The 21,875-nt window shown below is 49.2% G+C and overlaps 1 protein-coding gene across 1 annotated transcript in view; it reads right to left on the minus strand.

Moving 5' to 3' along the window:
- The window catches only part of CADM1 (cell adhesion molecule 1), a 45,560-nt gene that overhangs the window by 16,907 nt on the left and 6,778 nt on the right, over nt 1-21,875 (minus strand). The window contains exons 6-8 of the mRNA XM_042034032.1: nt 14,797-14,896; nt 11,813-11,985; nt 8,055-8,126 (exon numbers count right to left, since the gene is read on the minus strand). Coding sequence (XP_041889966.1) covers nt 8,055-8,126; nt 11,813-11,985; nt 14,797-14,896 — 345 coding nt within the window. The remainder of the gene's footprint in view (nt 1-8,054; nt 8,127-11,812; nt 11,986-14,796; nt 14,897-21,875) is intronic.

The raw sequence follows: 21,875 nt of genomic DNA on the forward strand, positions 1-21,875 counted from the left end.
TGTTGCAGCCCATTTGCTTTCCATCTGGAGGTAGGTATTCCGTGGCAGGGGTCAGTGGCTGGAGCGGGCTGGCTCCTCAGAACGTGGCACTGAAATAAAGCCCCGGAGCCAACGGCCCAGCCCAGGTTTGTCCCAGCCCTGCGTGGTTCGAGGCAGGCAGTGTTTGAGCGAGTAACACCGTGCGAGTGAGCGCACAGAAGCGCTGCACTGCGTGTCCCTGCACAGCAGCCGGAGCTTGGGTTTTGCAGCAACGACAGACAATTCACAGCGGCATTTCCCCTCGGTGACATGCTGGCAGAGAACCCGGGCGCGGGTCCCCTGCGCGGGCAGAGGCAGCAGTGGAAAAAGGAGGACCTGTTTCTTGGCAATTTAGCTGAGGACAGCCCAGGGCCGAATTCCTGAAGCAGCAGCAAAGACAAGAATCATACAAGGAATACACAATACTTACAGATACCAGGTCTACATGCTTTAATTATGGAAGCAAAACAAATAAACCCTGCACAGTTTAACAAACTGCACCAAGATTTGCATAACAGATTACCAAGCTGTCATTAGCCTGTTTCCACTGCCAACATAGGCTGTTCTCATCTTGGCAACCAAATCTAAGGCACCCTCAAGGAGGCCAGCCCTTGTTCTCCTGCGGGAGCTCTGGGGGCTGTAAGGGAAACCTTCCAAAGCCACGAGGAGACCAAGAGCGGGGGCTTTGCTTTGGTTTTGGGCAGCAATTCCCATTCGTTTTAACCAAGCAAATGGTGGAAGGGGAAATGGCGGTGGAAGTGGGGGGAAAGTCATTGTTTAGAAGGGGTTGTAAAACTGAGCATTAATTCCTGAGATAGCATCTTGACATCTATAAATAGTCTCAATTTACTGTCTTCCTGAAATAAAAAAAGTTATGTCAGCTTTTACACTAAATAGAGAATCTGCTGGAAGCAAACTTGTATTGATGTGCTGGAAGAAATTATTAGTCAAGAAAACAGTGCAAACTGGACAGTGCATCTCGCTTCCCCGTCCGGGGATAGAGACCAACAGGTTACACAAAATAAAGTTCTCAAGCGGTTGTAAGTGCGAACAAATATCCACGTCAAACAACATGTTGGCTGCAGCTGGAATGACAAAGTTATGATTAGCAAATGGTTTGGATGGTTGCAATAGGAAACACAGACTGGTTAAAGTTTAGAGTGAGCTTTCAGGGAGCCTTGTTCAATCCCAGTCTTCTTTGGGAAGAAGGACTGTACACACCAGTATTCCGGAGAGAACAACCCCGTGTTAAAGAGATGAGCGCCCCGACACTGGTGTGTTTCTACATCATCGTGTGGCAGAGGAGAGAAAAGTGGTCCCTGGTGCTTTGGTACCAAACCAGTGCATTCCTGTAAATCCGTGTGTGTCCTGGCCCTGCCGCCGTCACTCCTCACCTGGGAAGGAACATCCTGGCCCTGCAGTGCTGCTGCTCATACAACCCGTAACTTCAAGCTGCACTGGATAACTTCAAAGGTGCTTTCCTGAATCCTGGGTATGTGCCACCAGCTTCTGCTTTGCTTTCAAGACCAGCCACACTTCCATGTCAGAGTAGGCACACAGCACCCCAGGGATCAGCCTTCTGCCCCGTGTCCTACAACAAAAACCACCTCTTCTCCTTAAATGCTGACCAACAAGAAGTCTTTGATACACTCCTGACTTAACTAATGTTGAACAAAGAAAGCCAAGGAAAGGCTTTGCCGTCACAAAAAAGCACTGTTCTGGTCCCAAGCCATCGACATGCAGAACAGCTACACGACCACCCCGGGCTGACAGCTATCATTTAAAACGGAAAGCTGGTGATGAAGAACGAGCTGGTTTACCAGGTGTAGCAAAGCCAAGAGGACGTAGTAATCACATAACCAAACAGACTCAACTCAATGTGGGATTTTCTACCTTAATATCAAAGCTTCTCTTCCCAATGCCAGTAAGGAAGAGAACTAAATGTGCTGTTTGGGAAAAGCAGAACAATGCCATGGCCTTCCAAAATCTCCATGTACAAAAGCTCCTCAGAGGCCTGGTTTATAGTTACAGAAGGTACCCAAGGGAGTAACCACTGGCCTCTACAAAGCTGCAAATTTCACTTTATTGGGATTTCTGTGTAGCACTGGCCATAAGAAATAAATAGCTGCCAGCTAAGACAACTCAGATGACACCCAAGCTCTAGGCACTCACCACCTCATTAGGCAGCTACATAAGGGCACATACACATACACACACACACATATTTATAAAATTACTGCGTGGAGGCAGCTGGGCAACATCTCTCAGTGTTATGAGCTCCATCGCTGAGCCTCCTCGTTTTCTCAAATGGATTCTCTCCAACTCCAAACTGTTTGCGGAGTGTGACCAGGCCCTTTAAACTTGGCCATAATTAGTCCACAGCCTCAAACAGAACAAGCACGATGGAGGAATATTAAAACCCCAGCAGCAAAATTAAATTCCCCCGGTTGAATTCTGGAGCCGCAGTGCTGCAGCCTCGCAGAGGTACTTGGTGCTGGGGCTGAGGAGCACACACAGAATTACAGCAGCACATCCGCAAAATAACGGCAGAACACGCTGCCGCCTTTTAAATTTAAAGAGGCTTTAGCAAGTATAGATATCCATTCAATATATTGCTTTTTAAATTGCTTTCTGAACTGAAACCAAAAGCCAATCTGATCCCTGACGCGTGGAGCTCTTTTTCTTCCTGATTTTCCAGACTACTTCACATGTACTGACCAGGGCGAGTGTGAATTCCTGCACATTGCTGCCTTCGCAGCAGCCTGAGGGAACAGCATGGGGCACTGCAAACAGATTCATTCCTGCTTTGGCTCCGGTCCTTGGGGCTGATGAAAAGCCCTACAAAACCCTTCCCGGCGTTCCCCTGGATCAAACTTCTGTGGGACACCAGCACAGATGTCACATCCCCCAGCAGTGCGAGAGCTGAGGGGTGATGGGGCTCAAACACCAGAGCGCAGTGGCACGTCCATCCTTTCCCTCACCACAGCCACCCTCTCCCTCACCACGTGCTCCTCCAAGGACGGATGGAGATGTCCTTTGCATTCCAAAGCCCCCCAGCCTACTCCATACAGCACTCCAGGTTGGCTCTGAGTGCCCCTGTCCAGGCGTGCTGCAATGGGCTCTGGAGACAGCTTGATTAGCGGACCAGATGTTTCACAAAAATCATCACAATCTGTACGCATGTTGTGTGTGACCAGAACAAAAATAGTCTGAAATTAACACAGTGGCTCCAGCCATGCTTTTGCATGTTTCCCCATACAGCTTTGGGAGGATTCTGGTTTGATTTCAAGCCCAACTTTGCATGCTCCCCATGCTTCTGCTCAGCAAGATGATGGTTTGTGCACTGCTTATGCTGTGTCACCAAGGGCAAGGCCAGATATGATGGATCCTGTCTGCTACTGGCTGGACGTGGGACTGAAAGACTGAATTTTATTTCATTTTATTTCCTGTCCCAGGCCTGTCAGCTCTACCTTTAGCCCCTTTAATGTGGACACATCCTGGATGAAAATGTCAGAAAGGCACAGAATCATCTTTAAATTAACTTGACATTTTACCAGGGACAAGCAGAACTTTCAACAGAAAGCAAAAGTTAAATAATAAATAATTTGGGGGAACAAATCCCTGGGCTGCGTCCCTGCACAGCGGCATCAAGCATCAGAACGTGCCACAACTCGACAGCAGACTGGGAATGCTGAGAGCAAACCGGCAGCCCTGGCTGCTCCTGCTGACGTGCCCATCTCCCGTTGGCAGCACGGGCACCTCCACATCCCCGGAAAAGCCAGAGACTGTAAGAGAGTCCAGACTGCCGAGCTGAAGCTGACCACTCTGAGCTGACCAGGCAGCAAATGTGTTTCCCTTTTACGATTAAATTCCATGTCACCACCTGCAGCAGCCCCAGGCAGAAGTGGCCATACCTGAGCCGACGCCACGATCCTGCCTGTGCTTTAGTCATCCCCACGCTGCATCTTTGCCTCCCACAAACCCACTGCAAAGAAATCTGAGAAAAGGATGACTGGCACTGCATTATTCCTGCCCACCAGCCACTGGGATTACTGTCAGAATAAACCCCTGCAACTGCAGCATTTCACACCACCAGCTGTAATCAGGAAAGGACAAACTCCTACTGAGAATAAAACCATCATTTTTCTTGTATTGAGGAAATTTTTTGGCATGTGAAATGCTCTGAAAACCTGCAACACTATTTTTGCTCATGGAGTTCACATTTCCATGCGCCATTATTTTTAAGGCACCTGGGATGACACAGAAGCATGCTTCTCAGGAGACAGTGCCTGGCCCCGTGGGTGACAGGAGATTTCCACTACCAGGTGTGCCCCTGCTCAAGAGCTGATATTCCAACTCAGCATCAATTCTCAGCTCCTGCTTTGGAGCTTGCTGGCTCCGACACACCTCCAAGCCAAGCAGAGCTTGCTCCTGTGCTTGTACAAATCCTGAGCCTCAGGAAGGAACTCAGAGCTGTTTCCACAGGATGGGCTCGGTGCTTCCCAGACGCATTCACCGAGGGGGCTGGAGCACCTCTGGGAATTCTCAAGTGAAAACCACTACCTGCAGTATTAGAGCCCCCTGAAATATACACACACACCCACATACACACCTCCCTGCTCCTCCAAGGGATCAGTCGGATTTAAAATATGCTCTAAATGGGCATTCCAGGGAGGACATCAGGAGCCCCCAGCCTGCTGCTAATACTGCCACAAAGGGTGGAGAGCAGCACCTTTGCAGAGTCAGCAGCACCCACTGCAGGGCTGGCAACACCGGCAACCTGCACGTGTCACCCCCAGTTCTTCACCAAAACTGCTGCCAAGACACCTGTGCAATTCCACCTGTGGAGAAAGTGTGGGAAATGCAAATGTGCAGCTAGGAACGATGCCGTGGATCCTGGAGGTGGGTGTGTCAATGGACCGGGCGGCAGCGAGGAGGCTGGGAAAGGCAGGCAAAGGCTCCGCGCCGCGCTCCAAGATGAGAGCTGGGCTGTGATTAAGGACCTTTATCTCCCAGGAAACAACAGCTGTCCAAGCCCAGCATTTCAAGGAGCGACTCCAGGGTAATTCAAATGATGCCGTTTGCTCTGCTGTATCGTATTGTACATCTTAATGAAGAAAGCCACAAGGACAATTTAACTGATAAAGAAGGGCTTGGCAGCGATAACGGCTGAAACACCAAAGGATGGCTGGAATACCAATGCTGTTGGAGGCTACGTGGAAAAGATCAAGCTGTCACGCAGGAAATCTCTTCAAGCACCTACACTAAAGTGACAGAGGGAAAGCTCTAAAGGTCGTGGTGTCTGGAAACTTCACCACTGCTCAGCTTGTCCTTTGCTGGAGAAAGCATCAGGTCAGCTTTCCAAGAGCTCCCCCAGAAACTCCCTGAACCAATAAATCAAAAGGACAACTCCAAGGGCAGAATTTTCTAGGGTCACCTGCTAGAAACTGCTTCAGTGCAGCCTCTCTCCCCATGTTTTATTCAATTAAGGCAAGACAATTGTTTTTCAGAACTACTCCATGGTTCCAGGGGACATGAACTAGGTCAGGGTTATACTAGAAGTAGGGGGAGAAAAGCAAAATAAAGCAGATTTCAAGTCCACTTCATCCTAAGGATTGGATTCCACTGGGCTGGCTCTAGATGCCTGGATTGCCAGCAGCTCAGGGAACGCCCCCTTGGCTCCCACTGCTCCTCTGTCAGACAGGAAGAATGCTGGAGCATTCAGCTGAGGATGGGAATTAAGTTATCAGGTGTCTCTCGAGGCTTTGAAAAGTGTTCCAACACTATTCTGCTATGTAATTCTAGAGATTATGTTAATTTGACCTAATTTTTTCCAGCCACAAAGTCTCTTAACTATCAAAGGGCAAAAGTTGGTGTGGCTCCATGCTCCTGAGCACTGACTGGAGAGGACACACATGCACATCTGCACAACAGAGGGGGAAGCCTTGACTTGACTGTTCTGGGTGGGAAAAGCACACTGAACTCATGGGCAGAGGATGGGAAGACGCATGTCAAGAAGACTCAGTGCCAGGGAAGAAAATAATAATTTCTCTTATCAGCATTAACGAATCTTCTTCCGACAGATTGTGAGCAGGAACTGCTGGAATCAGGGAGCAATATCACATTTTCATTACTTTTCCAGCCTCCTCAGCAGTTCAAAGCCAACACAGAAAAGCATCAAGGAGGCGATGGAGACCCACTGGGTTCTGCCACCAAGGTCTGAGATCCTCCACCACTGCAAACAAAGGTGAGAGAATGATGCTGGACAGCCCCGTGCTCCTTACCCCAAGGGACCTCTGCCAGGCTGATGACACGGCCATTTGTGACTGCAAGAACCACCCCCCTCCCCTTCTTATTTTTAATATAAAAAAGCTGAAAAACTATGTGGAGGAGAGCCCAGAAGCTACTGAGCATCCACAGACAAGCCGCAGCACTCACAGCAGGACAACAAACAACCAAACTGCTATTCCTTGGGAAGAACCAACCACTACTGAGCACCCTGACACAGCAGGTGAGGACAAGCGAGGACAGCGCAAGCTTTGGAAGGCAGTGCTGGGGCAACCCCTAAAATGACAGGCTGGTAACAACCCAGTTCCCAGGAAAAGGACTGTCATTAATGTTCGCAGGCACCACTATTAACTTAAGGGGTTATCCAAGCATCAAGATACATTGCTCCTTTTAGCCTTCCAAAAGTCACTGAAAGCACGAGCAATTACCGTCAAACAAAGAAACCTGCGAGCGCATCCACGTACAGCCTGTGGGACACACGGGCCGAGCTTCTCTGCAAACAGCTCTTAGGGAGGCTTTGAGAAAGCTTCAAACCTCCTCTGAAACGAAAGCAGGTTAAGTCTAGAAATCAAAAACACGGGAGAAGGGAGACTGTTCACAGCAGAGCATCCCGAGCATCCCAAGCTGGGTGCCTGGAGCTGGGTTTACCGGTAAGCACCTGGAGGGAGGAAGCAGAGCACGGCGAGGGCTGGCAGCGTGGTGGTGGCCGCCGGCGCGTTAAGGCACGTTGGGAGAGAGGCTTCGCCTGCGTGTCCGTGCCAGCGGGGCCTGGCTTGGGTGCAAAAAACCTCGAAAGGAAAAGAAGCCACGAAACGCCCTGGACAGGATGGTGAAAGTCAGCTGAGCAGCATCATAAAAGCAAATAAAACGTGAAGGCATTTACACAAGGGGTGGTTTACAGCAACAGTAAATGTTGTGCCATTAGGTATTCAATGGTCCATCCTCACCTGCCGTTTGTCACCTCTGCCTCAAAAAAAAAAAAAACCCACAAAAAGCAGCAAGCAAAAGCAAAAGCAGCGGTTGGAATAGGAAAGGTCAGAGAAATGACAATGCGGATGGTTACAAATAAATCAGAAGGGTTTTCCTGATGAGTCAGGTCTGTGAGGAGGTATGAGGATGTGTCAGAGAGAGGTGTCATGATCTTGCTGGTTGTTTTTATTCATCTTTTCTCAAAAGACAAGGAAAATCTCACAAGCTGAAAGGCAGCTCCTCAAGAAGGGGCCTATGGGTGGCATTCACTCAATAAAAACAACTGGTGGAATTCCCTTTCCTGGGAGAGTGAGGGAGAAGCTTATCACAGAGAAAGACCAACACCTCAGCGTGAGAAAAAGCATCTTGAGTCTCACCAGGCGAATTGAATTGCTGAAGACCAAACTTTCTGCCATAAATTGCTCAGAAATTGATACTGACGGGATGGAGGCTGAAACGACTGCCCCGTGCCAAGCGAGCTCTAGGGCTGTTTGCATCCCGTGTTTGAAGTACCCAATACTGGCCACCAGTAACTGAATTAATCACTTTTCCTGCCACGACAATTCCCACGTTTCAGGAACACCCCTCACCCACGGCAAGGACCGTCTGACACGTCAAGCTGCCAGACCAGGGCTCGTGCTGTGGGTGGGCGTATTCGAGGGAAAAAAAATACTGCAAGTGATTGGTTTGTTGTTTTTCCCCAGGCTTCATGCTCTGCTTATATACATAAAAGACAATAAACATTCAGGACATTTCCAATGGTTATGAAGGTACCATACCTGTGATGGTGGTAGGGATGGTGGTGGTAGTGGTGGTGGTTGTTGTGGGAGGAGGGATAGTTGTGGGGGGATCTGGATAAAATATAAAAAGGAAAATAATAAAAAAGCAAATTAAGAAAAAAACAAGCAGAACACAACAGCGGTCAATCGTGATCAGAGGAAAACAAGGACGCTAAGAAGCAGCGCGGGGGTTGGGGGCCTTTCCTTGGCTAAATCCCAGGGGGAGAGCCCAGCAGCTGCAGGGACAGCGGGGCCAGATCCTCTGCCCATGCTCACTCTGGCTGGAGAACCTGGCCCCAACCTCTCCCCCCTTTCTGCCTTCTACAATGCTAAAAAAAAAATAAATAAAACCCAGCATAAATTAGTCAATGAGAGAGAGAAATGGAATGGGAGAGGCATAAGAAAAATAAACTGCACACTTTCCACAACAAAAAGACCAGTTTGCACATACAAGGAGAGACACAGTGGTGCTTTTGGTGGTTGTCTACGGATACATTTGCAAACCCAGGTGGGAGGGCTGTGTGAGGGGCCCTGCTGTGCTTCACAGCCTGAGCATTAACAGCACATGAACAGATCTCACTGTCTTCCCAGGGCCGTGAACCTCACTGCTCTTCCTCTATAAACACATGGCAGCAGGATGTTAAAAACTACTTCAAAGATGGTAACGAACACAGAGAAACGACAACATCATTGCTGAATATCAATTTCCAGGTATGAGGAATTCCACCAAGATCTTTTAATTTAAAAAAAGAAAAATCAGTATTTTTCTGACAATTTCAGTTGCGCACTCTTGTTTTTGCTACTAGGGCATCGTTAATGAGATGTTTCTCTCTGTGACCACTTCTCAGATGGACTGGACCTGTTGAGATTCAAACCCTGCTGCTCGTCACGGGATTGATGTTACACACAGGGACACATCCTTATCAAAACTATCGGGCAGGAGAAGGTAGATATGAGAAGATGTAAAAGAAAAAATATGTATCAATGCCCAGATGATCAAACTGAATGCGTTAAGTAGTCGGAAAGACTTTGAACTACGGATTCATTCGGCAATAATAGAGCATGAAACCTTTCATGGGCTTTTGATTTTAGGTTTCCTCCGTAGCACGTCACCTGTTCCTCACTAACACATCTGCTACTCTTTTATCTCTGAGCGAGCTCCCTTGGATCCCCTAATTAAGATATCTGAACTTTAATTATATACTGCACCTTTATTATATTCCATCCAACTTCCCAAGAGTTAAGGAATGTCACCTCATAGTTCGCTATGCTGTGAGCAGTCGCTGTCTTTCCCCTACACCCCAAGGATCCCAGCCCCTGTGCTTCTCTCTCACTCCTGACCCATACATCTCCCTGAGAGCAGTGGGGACCCTCACAGCTGAGGCACAGCAGCACTGAGGGAAGGGCCCCCAGACTCACACCGACCAGCCTGGGACTGGCTGTGTTGTGGGCTCTTCCTCCATAAAAACAAAAACAAAAAAAAAGCTGGTGTGCTAATGGAGCTGGAAGTTTCTAGCAATGTATCTGGTATCTGCCCAGGCCCATGGGGAGGGAAAGCATAAAATGCATTTTAGAAATGAACATGTTTTCAGTGTGTGCCAATGTGATTATACATCCCCATCCCACGTGGGCAGCTGGGAAGGTGCTGGGCACAGCTCAGCTGCTGGAAACCGCGTCAAACCCGCGACCTGCAGAGATGTCCCTTTGGAATGGGACTGCCTGAACGCTGCCTCTCCTGGAGCTGTGCCAGACCCTGCTCTGTGTCTGTAGCCCCCCAGTTCCCACCCTAACATGGCTTGGGAGCTCTGCACCGTGAGCAGCCGCAGCCACAGCCACAGCCAGCCTGGCGAGGACAGCGAGGCACGTCCTGCCACCAAGGCTCCCGCCATGCCCACAGAGACGTGGCTGCACGGACACAGACCCTGGTGCTGCTGTGGAATTGGCTGCTTTTGGTGGTGAAAGAGGTGTTAAGTGCCCCACCACTGAGCAGGATGAGACCTCCATGCTGAACCTCCCCCCAACGGCAGCTCCAGCTGGGCTCTGTACCAGCAGGCTTCAGCTGATGGCCACAGCCCAACCACTCCCTCCCCACTCTGGACTTCTTCTTAAATCAAGGGTTAAAAGGATCCCTTATGCTGTCCAGAGTGCCAGAGCCTAGCAGGATGCTGCCAAACATGCAGAAACTGGAGATGATGGGGTGTGTAAAACCCTTCTCTGCCCACGAGCAGCCCTTCTCTACATGGGCAACACATCGGCCAGATGCCTAAGCTGGAACCCACAGGTCTCCATCCTCCTTCCAAGTAATGCTGTCTTGGGTCTCCTCCTGTGGATTTAATCCCAAGAAGGAGCAACCCCAAGGAAGTCCCGCGCTGTCTATTCTCGCCCACATCCAAAATGCAGAGTAATTATGTGAGATTTCCCACGAGCTCTAAACCTCAGGTCAGTAATGCTGGGGAGGTTCCCCCAGCTCTGCCTTGGCCCAAGATGGGTACATACAACTACACAAGGAGGGAAACCACCTGCCCCACAGCTGCTTTATGGCAGCAGCTTTCATGGTTTCCATCTCGTGGGGAACCGCCTGTGTCCTATTCCAACTGCTTTGCTCTCTGCAAAATTGGTTGTTTCTTTAAACACTGATGTAAACAAGTGGGTTTTTAATATTGTGAGCATGCAAATTACCAATCATAAATGCATATCTGACTTCATTTTGTAAACTGGAGTCTTGTGGAGTGAGAGGCACTAGAAAAACTACCCATATGATGGTGTACATGAGTTTTGTATAAGCTCAAAGCTGTCGCTATCTTGAGTCTTTGGGCAAGTTTCTAAGACTGGGCTTAAAATCACTCCTGCAGAGGTGGCATTTGGAGAGGTATGGGAGGTTCTCCACTTTTTGACTGTATCAGAGCAACTACCAGAGAGCTCAGACTGCAGAGCTTCAGGCGGCTGTTGCATGGAACAAACTTCAAACCAAGTTTCTGTCCCACCTGAGTGGAACCGTAGCATCGTTCAGGTCGGAAAAGACCAAGACCCACCATGAATTCAGCCCAGCCACACACAACCGCTCTTAACAGAAACTTTAAATACTCAGCCCAAGGAACAGCTCATCTTTAAACTGGGGCATCGCTCTGCAAGTGCCTCCTGAATCTCCACTCCATGCAACACCTCATGGCAGGAGCGTGAGGTTTACAGCAATGCCAAAGTAAAGCAGAGGAAATGAAGAATTAAAGCAGGTACTTAATAGCACTTTAAAAGATGCTGAGGCATGTTTTAGTGTCTGCCCAGCCGCTCAGACAGGCTTAAGGCATCTCATTCCTCCAGTTTATTTACTGGTTTGTAATTGTCTGGGGATGCTGGCTGATTAACTTGCTAGTGGAAGGCTCGAAACTCCTCAGACCATTGCTCAGGCCACTGGAGGAGGTGTTACCAGAAGGACAAGAAATCATTGGAGAAGTCCTAGGAGAACTGCACAGTTCTCCCCATGCCCCTGCTCTGGCTTTCCCTTAGGCTTCAGCTGGCAGCACGGGGTGGGAGCTCCCCAGAGCCGGGACAGGCTCTGTGCCTGGTGCACACACCGAGAGCCCCAGCAGCACTCCAGTGGTTTCCCAGCCCCTACCCCAGCCCAGCACAGCGTCGGGGTGTCAGGAGCTGCCTGCAAACCTGGCATTGAGCAAATGTTAAGTTCTGTCACAGCTTTCCGAGCAGGGCATGTTGCAATTACGTGTAAACGAGTCTAGAAGAACGGTGGTTTTCTCACGTACCGTATACAAACAGCATGTAATCCGCATGTGATTTCCCCACCGCGTTGGAAGCCTCACAGCGGTATGTACCATTATCTGTTTTGTTTAGGTTACTAATGAGAAGGTTTGAACCAGACACTACAACGTGTTGAGGCATCTCATCATCTACTCTTAACCACCTCATGTCCGTAGGCCTACAGAGGAGGGAGAAAAAGAAACAGTCACATTACTATTTTCCTATGGTTAAGATGGCATCTTCAAAAGTTCATCCACAGACAGAAAGCCCAAACCAAGAAAAACTGTAAAGAAACAACACATACTTTCTTTGTACTACTCAAGCCCAGATGCTTTCGGGCTTCCTCAATTTAAATTTATTTTAACCCAACAGGAAACTGTATCCAGAGCTTAAATTTTCTGAAAACACTAATGCAAGCAGGAAGAAAGTTCATTAGTGGTTAATCATTCGCTTACTCAGCAAACCTGAAAGCTCTGAGGCTACAGACTCAATGTTCATCCACAGGGTGCTCTGAGGGCAGAGCTGGACAGCAGAACAAGTAAGGTTTCGTCAAGTTTGAACCCTTCCACAAGCTGCCAGGGACCTGGTGACCTCAGCGAGCGCTGTGCCGTGCACTGAGGGAGTTCCAGCCCTTCTCCTGTCCCCCAGCCCGCCTGGCAGCCCCTTCCTGCACCCCACCACTGATGGAACCCACATGGGCAGTGGGTCTGCAACATTCAGGGAATGAGCCTGGTTTGTTAGAGGTGGTAAAGATCAGGAGCGCTGAGGGGCTTGGGGGTCTTTTGAGTTTGTGGAGGTTTTTAACATCTATTACTATTATGTCTTTAAGCGGCCGTAAGGGGACAGATCAGCTCCTTCTCAGCAAGAAAACTCCAGCATCCTTCAGGCCACTCAACAGTGAGCTCTTAAAGAGGAGTTTCCTGCAGCACAGCTTCTCTCAGCCTGCCTGGCTCCAAGGCTGGCAAGCGAGACTGCATGATGCTGGAGGTATCCCACAGCTCAGGCTTTTCCCTGGGTCCAAACAGTAGATGACTGCCATGATGCAGAAGCTTCAACATCCCAGCCATGCTACTGGATGGATCCAGCACCAAGCAAACTCAGCTGGGCATTGGCTGACTCTGGTTTTGGACATGGGCTCAGTGTTCTGTCCCTCGCTGCCACGGCATCGGCACACGAACCATGGTGTGGGCAGCAGCAGCAGCTCCTGAGAGAGCCCAAATGCAGTTTAACTTCAGTGCGGGTGGGAAAGGTTTGAATGCTCCTGGCTACAGTTTTTAAAGGGCTCTTTGTGCTGTGGAGTCCCCAGGTTTCCCAGCTGGTACACGATGCAGGAGCCGCTGCTCAGAGAAGTGTGTCCCTGGATCCCCAGAAGTGACCATTTCAGCATCTTCCCACTTCTGTCATAGTCTTAGGGGGTTGTGTCTAATCTAACAAAATATCTGTATTAATACCAAATAGAAATTTCTCCTCTCTGGTCTTTTTTCCCTCTGAGCTTCCTTCCCCCAATATTTATGTTGCCAAATTTTGCAGAGAAACTACTTTGCTTAACTGGAGAAACCTCCCCCTTCCTCTAAAACCTCTGTAAAAGATTTCATGAAACCTCTTTATCTTAAAAAGATGGAGCTAAACCCAGCTCATTACTTTACTGTATATTTTCTTAGCTTTGGGAGACCCAGGTGAAGTGACCCAGAGAAGCCAATTCCCAGCACATCAGCAGCATCAGCAAGCTGCCAGGGAGATGTGTCTGTCCTATTTAACATGGGAATGTCTTACTCATAGCCTGCAAGGAAAAAAATGTAGAAAGCCTGTTCATTAGATCCCCAGCTGATAGCAAATGGGAGGCACTGCAGGTACCCAGGGGAACAGGAATGCAAAGGGGCTTGGCAGGCTCTGAGCAGGGAATAGCTACTAAACAGAATTCAGCAGGGACGTGCCAGCCTCTGATGTACAGGGAAGGGATTGGCCTCGTGCCGAACAGAAGAAACTGGGAAGTGGGAATCAAGCAAATACTATAGGAATCAAGAAGATACTGTGGAAGGGGATGTAGGCTACCAGGGAGGATGAGGGCAGCCTGAGCTGCCTCGGTGCTGGGTGCCCGCCCTGCCCACGCTGCTGAGCTGGATGGGGTCCAGCTCCTCACGCCCCAGCTCTGGGCATGCTGCCAAGGAGGCACTGACAGATCTCAGGGATGTTTGCAGAAATCTTATGGACATGATGAAAATAAAGAAGGATAGTAAATACTTGACAGCCATAAATCCAAGTGGAAGAGAAAGTATTTAAAAGAAAAAATAAAGCCGACAAAACTTAAATTAGAACAGCAATGAAAGTGTGAGAGAAAATCTACCCTCCCTTGCCAGGATTCTCCTGATGCATAAATTTCTTCAACTGCCTAAGAAAGCCTCAAGGGCTTGGCAAGAAGAGGAGAGAGAATAAAACTGGCATTCTATAAAAACTACACGGGGCACCAAGGGGGAGGAAAACCATCACACAGTGAGTACGAGCAGAAGGCTGGACTGCCTTACCTGGGGATCCATCCCACTTCCCCAGGGGCTCAGTGTGGGGTCCTGGGCTGGCGTCCACGCACAGGCACCTCCTTGGGCCACAACTGCAGCCCCTGACCTTGCTTTCGCAGATTAATCAAACCCAAGATTAATTGCAGATTAATGCCACCCAAGCCATTCCCTGGGGGAAGAGGTGTCCAGTTGGGAGCCTTTCCCTTCTGCACCCGAAGGCTGCTGCACGGTGGCCGGGAAGAGCTCTCCTAGGAGCTCTTCCAGAGGAAATCCCTGGGCCATTAGGCGCACAGGAATAAATGCAAATCAAACCAGATGTCTTCAGTGGACAACAGATGTTTGGGTGCAGGAAGCATCTCTCTCCTTCACTCTGGGACATGGTCTTCGCAGCAGAGAATGGCAACAGGAACAGTGGCCATGCAACGTCCCATCACCACCGGCCACCCTGGGCCGTCCCTGGGAAGGGTCCAACTTACTGTGGCTTTCCAAAGGCTGTGCACGTCAGCTCCAGCGGCTCCCCTTCTCTCGTCAGGCCTTGCAAGGGGTAATTCTGAGAAACCCGCACTTGAGGCTTATCTGCAGGACACAAAACATGGCTCCGTGAGCCCCGGGCCGCGCTCCCGCCGCTCCCCCTCGCCCGCTCGGTGCCGGCAGCAGGAGGTGGAGCCGGCGGCACCGCGAATCCCGCCGCGGCACCGCGCTGCCCGGGAAGGGCCTTTTGCTGCACAGTTCATCTCTGAGCTCGCTCAAGCTAAAAGGAACTCATTTGCCTTCATGCTGAGGGGAAGCTGGAGAGACCCGTGGTGCCCAGAATTGAAGGGTTTTGTGGTGTATCAGCGATTCCTGCACCACAACACTCGGAGTCCATGAGTGTTAACACGCTGAGCTGGACAAGAGACGCTTGTTAGAGACACCAACAGAGCCACAGCCACCGCTGCCTCTGTGTAAACAACAGGAGGTTGTATTTCGTCCAGACAAAGCTCCTCTAAATCCTACAATAAACAGAGAATTAAAGCATGGATAGTTAGGGAGCCAACTAAAAAACACTTTAGTAAGACCCTGCAGGAAAAAAAGAGCCAAACCACAAACCTAGAGTCCACAATTAAAAAATTCATTACCTCCCATGACTGAAACAGAGATTAAAAACGCAATGTGAGCTGTAGCTAAAACATTATCAGCGCAGGAAATCAATTCAAGGCTACAAGTGCCATTAAGCCATAGATATTTTTCAGGAATTTACTCAACTGTAAGGAACAAAGGAAAGAAAAAAATCAGTATGCATAAAGGTTGAAACCATTTAAATGTTTCTATTTCCTTTGAGAGTAACTGCTACCCAAAATACTGGCTGGCTGCATTTTATTAACTGTGTTTAACTCATTAACATGCCTCCTATGGAATAATAGAGATTACGAAAAAAAACTTGCATGTCAGGATTGAACCAATTTAAACTCTCATAATTTTCAGTAATGGAATAAGCTACACAAGTAAATCCTCTCCCGAGATGACTCTACCACAACATTTCATCAACTAATCCCTGTTACAGATGCTTCCTGCAGCTCTGGAACCGGGGTGTCCTTGTGGGCTGCGGGCGGTGGCAGCTGTGGGACAGCAGTGCTTTGGGGTGCCACTGGCCGAGGGGACAAATCCCAATCCCGCAGGAAATGGGGCGGCTTCAGTGTGCCTGGAAACGCACTCCAGCCCTGGAATGGCAGTAGCACTGCACAAGGAGCACGGGAGGACGAGTTCACCCCAGTGTTATGCAGCAAATAAATCACCCGCCACATCCTCAGCACTGCGCTCAGCACTGCCGTCCACAGCTCCCACCCCCACAGCCATCTGCTCCCCATTTCTGATGGGCTTTGCAGCAGCACCACCAGCCCGTGCCAGGAACATCGATGGTTTGTATCTGTGCAGTCGAAGGAGAAGGAAACCTTCCCAGCCCAGTTTACTCAGCACATGTGGACTAAACTACTCCTTTTCCATTAGGTGAGTTTAGTACTCCTAATGAGCTGTTTACTAATGACAATTAGTTATGGAGATCAGGAGGAATACACCCAGGCTCACTGTAGGAGAACAAAGTGCCAACTCCATGAGCTCCCACCAAGCTCGGTGAGCCCTTCTATTGCCACTTTCCAGCCCCATGGGCTTCATTAAACTGACGATGGCAGTGAACTGGACCCATCCCATTTGGATCCAGGTGCTGTCGAGGCGTCACCTGCAAGAGGAACCTGGGTTTATCAGCACATGTGCCTGCACTGCTGAAGCCACGAGTTTCCCAATGGAGCTACCACAGGAAAGGACTTGTCAGCATGCTGGGAATTATAGAGGGCACTTAGGCAAATGTACCTGAGCCTGAAGGATTCAGGGGCATGGCTGGACACTCCAGAGAACCAGCTGGCATTAGGCTCATGGCACACAGAAAAAATTTCACTCAAGCATCTGGAGGGGCAGTAATGTCTTTTCCCTTTGTTTAAGGACGTGCCTTTAGACAATCTTAAATTCTACTTCCAGTGCTCACACCCTGCCTCACACCAAGTCAGTGTATTTCCTGCAGATTATGGACTCTGAGTGTAGGTTTGTGAAATGCCGAGCGCTGTGGGACCCCGAGCCCAGCTCCTGTGACATTTAGCAGTGCACATGGACAGAGCACCGATGGTTCCAAGGTCTGCTCCAGCCCTTTGCCACCGCCCTGTTACAAGGCACACATTCCAGCAGTGATGTCTGCGGCTCTGGAACGTGGGGTGATGACCACCTCGGATGGTAACAGGATTACGACGCAAGAAGTGGCAGTTTTCACCACCTAGTGCATTCCAGTGCCCCGAAATCCTCAGCTTGGAACTTCATAACATCACACCACTGGATTGTTACATAAAAATAAACACTTGCATCTGTGCACCCAAGGCCCTGTGTGCTCCATGGCAGCCAATTAGACCCAACAACCCACAGCTATTTCCTACTACGCCGCTTTCTAGCAGCTTAAAAAAAACAGCCTCGTAATTTAATAAGGCACCTTTATTAAGCTAAATTCATTCAAAAGCTCAGAGTGATATACAAGGTTAAATACCAGTCGTCTAAAGGTTACACTGTAGCAGCAGCCAATTTGAAAAACTTATTACAAAGCCATTCTGCGTTTGATGAGATTTCGCTCACAACAGGCGCGTGCCTGTGTGCTGGGGTCTGCTGGGGGCTGCAGCCCCCAGAGGGACCATGCACCCCAAAACGCTCACCTCCCCTCAGGATGCCACTGGCCACCGAAGCCTGCACCCCTTGACTTTCACAGCTCTCAAGCTCCGTGCTTGGGAACTTACCAAACCACTCCAGTTATTCTGCACTTGTCCCAATTCTTCCTTTTTTAGCTGCTTGCCCCATTTTTGTGCCATCAGCAAAGATTATTAACAGTGACTTTTTAAGAACTTCAAATGCTTCAACTGAACAGCATCAGGCCAAGCACCCAGGCCCCTGCGTTCCCTCTAAAAATACCAGCACTGCTGATTACTCCCTAATGACTACCCTTTGAGATCTGCCAGTTAGTGATTTCTTAATCCATTTAAACATGCACTTCATTGATAATGCTTAGATGTCATTAATCAGCTGAGATAAAACATTACACTGAGTTCGGGGCCTTACAAAAGCCTAAGCCTATTATTTCCACCCGTTTCCTTTCATCAGGCCAGCCCACAATCTCCAAGGCAGGCGAGCTCACTGCCCCACAGCCTGGCACCAGGCAGATTTGGCAAGCCTGGCTCCTCATGCACCCAGGGTACCGTGATGCTCCAGGGGTCTTGGCTGCGGGACCCTCGCTGACCACCCCCAGAAACAACCCAGCCCACCCTTCCTGGAGAACACGCTCCGTGCTGAGGCTGAAAACAGCCAAAAAGCTTCTTCCCAAGTGCTGTGCTGGGAAACCAGCACGTGGCGTCTTTGGCAGCGCCAGACCCCAGCCAAGAGAGGAGCCGGCAAAACGGACTCTGCCAGTGATTCAGCCGAGCAGGCTCTGGCCTCTGCCAGGTGAGAAGGTGCCAGGTCCAAGTCTAAAATCCGTTTTCTGATCCCTGCATGAATTGCTGACGTGCCTCTTGGCAAACCTGACACCAGATGGCATCCCTGGGAGCAGGATCCGCAGGCCAAGCCGTGCTCCTGCCCACTGTAGGTAAATCCAGCCTCAGCATTTCCCAGATAATGCTTCACACACCTCCCTTCAGGTGGGCATTGCTTCATCCAGCTCCTCATCCCTGCTCTGGCCTGGGCCCCAGTGAGCTCCTCAAAAAACTGACTTGTGGCAGTCTCTGATCTTGCCCGGGGAAGAGCAGGAAAAATGTGTTCTTCAATATTAAAAGAAGTCAGCGAAGTTAACACTGATCCTCAGGTGTAAACAACAGCCGCCTTTATTCCAAAATCCAGCGAGACTGCTCATCAGGAATGCGCTCTGCATCAGAGCCAGCCCAGCCTGGCAATCCCCTGCCTGCTCCTCACCTCTGACAAGGACGAGAGGCTGCACTGCTGATTTTCAGCCAAAATACAGAAATCTATTCAATAAATAGATCCCGTGTCTAAAATAAGGAATGAGCAGGACTGGCAGATCACAGCTTGTCTGGAAGAGCCTGTCAACCCCAAACACAACTCTGCAAAATTCACCCCTAACAAAAGCAATTTAATCATTTTGCTTGTTGCGGGAAAAGGAATGCCAGAACCCGACAGGCATTTTGGGGATAAACACTTCTCTTTTAATATTTAAGCACACTCTGCTGCTTAATGCCTGCAAACGGCAGAGCCCCGGCCGCCCCACACGCTCCGTGCTCCCAACAACATTCCTCCGAGAAAACCTTATTAATGAGCTCACAAACGAGCACCCAACTGGGAAATGTCACAAACAAGAGTGGCTAATGCCCCAGAAAATCAAATAACTGAACACTCGGCTGATTGTGGTACTTTTCATATTCGCTAAAAGAAAAAAAATAGCTTTAAATCAAAGTTTCTGAAGGGGTCAACACCTCGCTGAACAAAACAACTCATTTATTCGCTTTTAGCAATCTCCAGATGATAAATTACATTGATGTTAATCACTTCACTGCAAACTATGCAATTAATATTTGTACTGGATGGAAATGTAAGGATTACTGGAGATGCGGCAGCAAACGTATGTGGCCGATTTTGAACATAATTGGGCACAAAAAGTTCTCCTATCACAACAGCAGAGGCTGCAACAAGACTCCATTGGGGCAGACTTGAAAGGTACACGTGTAGATATAACAAAAATGAATGCACAGTTAATTATAATTTCAGAAAAGGACAAAAAGCCAGCCCAGAGGAGAGGCCAAATCCAGGCTTTGACACTCACTTCCAGTATCACGTAATAAGAGCAGCAAACGCACCACAAGGGCTCAACTAGCATGTCTCCCAGAATATCTGGTTCCATTCAGTTCCTTAATGATATTTTAATGCATTTTGTTGCTTCATTTCCTTTCTAAAATTACACCCAACGCACCGGTCTCCCATCGCTCACTGACGGATCCGAGCCACAGGAAGAGAGCGACTGCAGCAGAACTGGGGACATTTCCACTCCAGTGCCACCGCACAGGGCTGGGGATGTTCCTCAGGCATGGAAGGGCTGTGGCCACTGCGAGTGCACGGCACTCTTGGTCCAACCCTGCTTTGCTTTTGAGGAGTGTCAGGGGAGGCTTTCACGCACATTACTCTGCTTGTTTGCAGAGATTCAGAGATTTCTTTTCAGTAACACACCCTGCAGCCACGTGAAAGCACTCACCTCAAACTTCACCACCAGCCATGCTGTGCCAGGGTAGATATGCAACAAAAGGCTTAGTCCACGAGTAGGACAAGTTAACACCCAGCACTGTTGTTTTCTGCTTTTTTCTTGGAAAACAAATGCCACAACTTTTGAGTTGCATCTCAGAAAAAATATCTCCCTACTCTGAAATTTAGTCAGACAAAAAATACCTCATTATCCAAGCAGGCTCCATCCATCATCCTCCTGTCCTTCCCCAATACATTTCATGCTCCAGTTGGATACATTAAGTGCAGAGAAATACAACATCTGCTGAGAAAAACATTTTCTTGTGCCCTGCTGATGTTCTGAAGGGGCGGATCTGCTGTGCCCGTGGGGGGAGCGGGCAGGATTTGTGGGGAGAGAACGTCAGAGCAGAGAGTGGAACATGCAGCCCAAATAACCGACCTGCTGCAAGGAAAGCAGCAACATCCACACGGATGAGCAAGGAATTCCAGGTGCCGCTGCAGCGGAGACCCGGTAGCTGGGTACCTGCAAGGTAACGCCATGGACAGTGGCAGGAAGGGACAGGAGCTGGAGAAGCGTCCTCTGCTGAACCTGCACATTCCACATCTAAAATCAACTGAGAAGGTGTCCGTGCAGGAGCCCCAGCTCCCCCCACGGCCGAGCTCCATGGGGGCACTGATGGAGATGCCCGTGTGCACGAACAAGAGCCTCCACCTCCTGCCCACGCTCTCCCAGTGGCCAACAAATCATCACCGTGAGACAGGAGAAGCTCAAGGGTAAGAGTTTGCTCTGAAACTGCCTTTTCTTTAAACTAAAGCCCTGCAGCAGGTACAAAATGCAGGTGTCTGGCTATGCTCCAGCCCACTGAGTCCTGGAGCCACGAGGTCACATCACAGGCAAGTTCTTGGGCCGGGGCTCCTCTCTGGCCATCTGCTGCTGCCCACCCAAGGAACAGACCGGGCTAACGGGGTCAAGTCCCCACACTGGAACATAATTACTTCTAACAAGCTCAGAGTTTAATTCAGAACATAAAACCAAATCAGTCTGACCTCGCTTCTCCTGTTCATCCCCATTCCCTCCCAAGGAAGCTCCGTGCTTCATTCCCACAAACAGCTCTGGAACAGCCCAAGGAGATGCTAAAATCAGTGATAAGGGCAGAAACGTGTGCACAGGATGCAGCAGGGCCTCCAGTGCAGGAGCTGAACAAAAACTGTGCTTTAGGGGTGCTTTGCCCTCACTGCATGGGCAACCCCTCAGGCTGCAAACTAAAGCGGCCAAGGAAGGATTTATTTGACGAAGAAGAGAGAAAACGTTAGCTTTTTCCCCCCTGAACAGTGGCCCTCTCCTATTCCACCAAATCACCAGGATTACAGAGAGATTTCTGAAAGGAAGCCTCAAGGTTGTCCAACGCCCTTTCAACCCAGCGAGTTCCAATCCCCTCACACAACAGGGTAGATGGGATTTTTTGCTCTTCCCCGTTAAGTATTTGATCAAGCCTCACAAAGGTGCTAATGTATTATTAAAGCTAATGGAGCTCTACAAGAAATGTTAATGGACATTAAGTTTGCATAAATGAATTACACATTAGCACAGTCGCAAGAAATCTCGTATCTGTCAATTTAGGCAGTATCTGATCATTCCTGTTTTCCTCATTACAGGAACATTACTTCCCGCTAGTTTCGGAGATACGAGAATTGTAACCAAGATGTTCATAATGAAACTACATAATGAAGCAGATGAAATAAATTAATACAAAACTTCCTCTCCTCCTTTCAATGTGATGTAGTTGAAGGGATCCTACGGAAA

This window comes from Corvus kubaryi, unplaced genomic scaffold (assembly GCF_017639235.1).
Source record: "Corvus kubaryi isolate FWS band 111438036 unplaced genomic scaffold, C.kubaryi_AGA036_p1.0 37367, whole genome shotgun sequence".
In the NCBI taxonomy this organism is placed as follows: domain Eukaryota; kingdom Metazoa; phylum Chordata; class Aves; order Passeriformes; family Corvidae; genus Corvus; species Corvus kubaryi.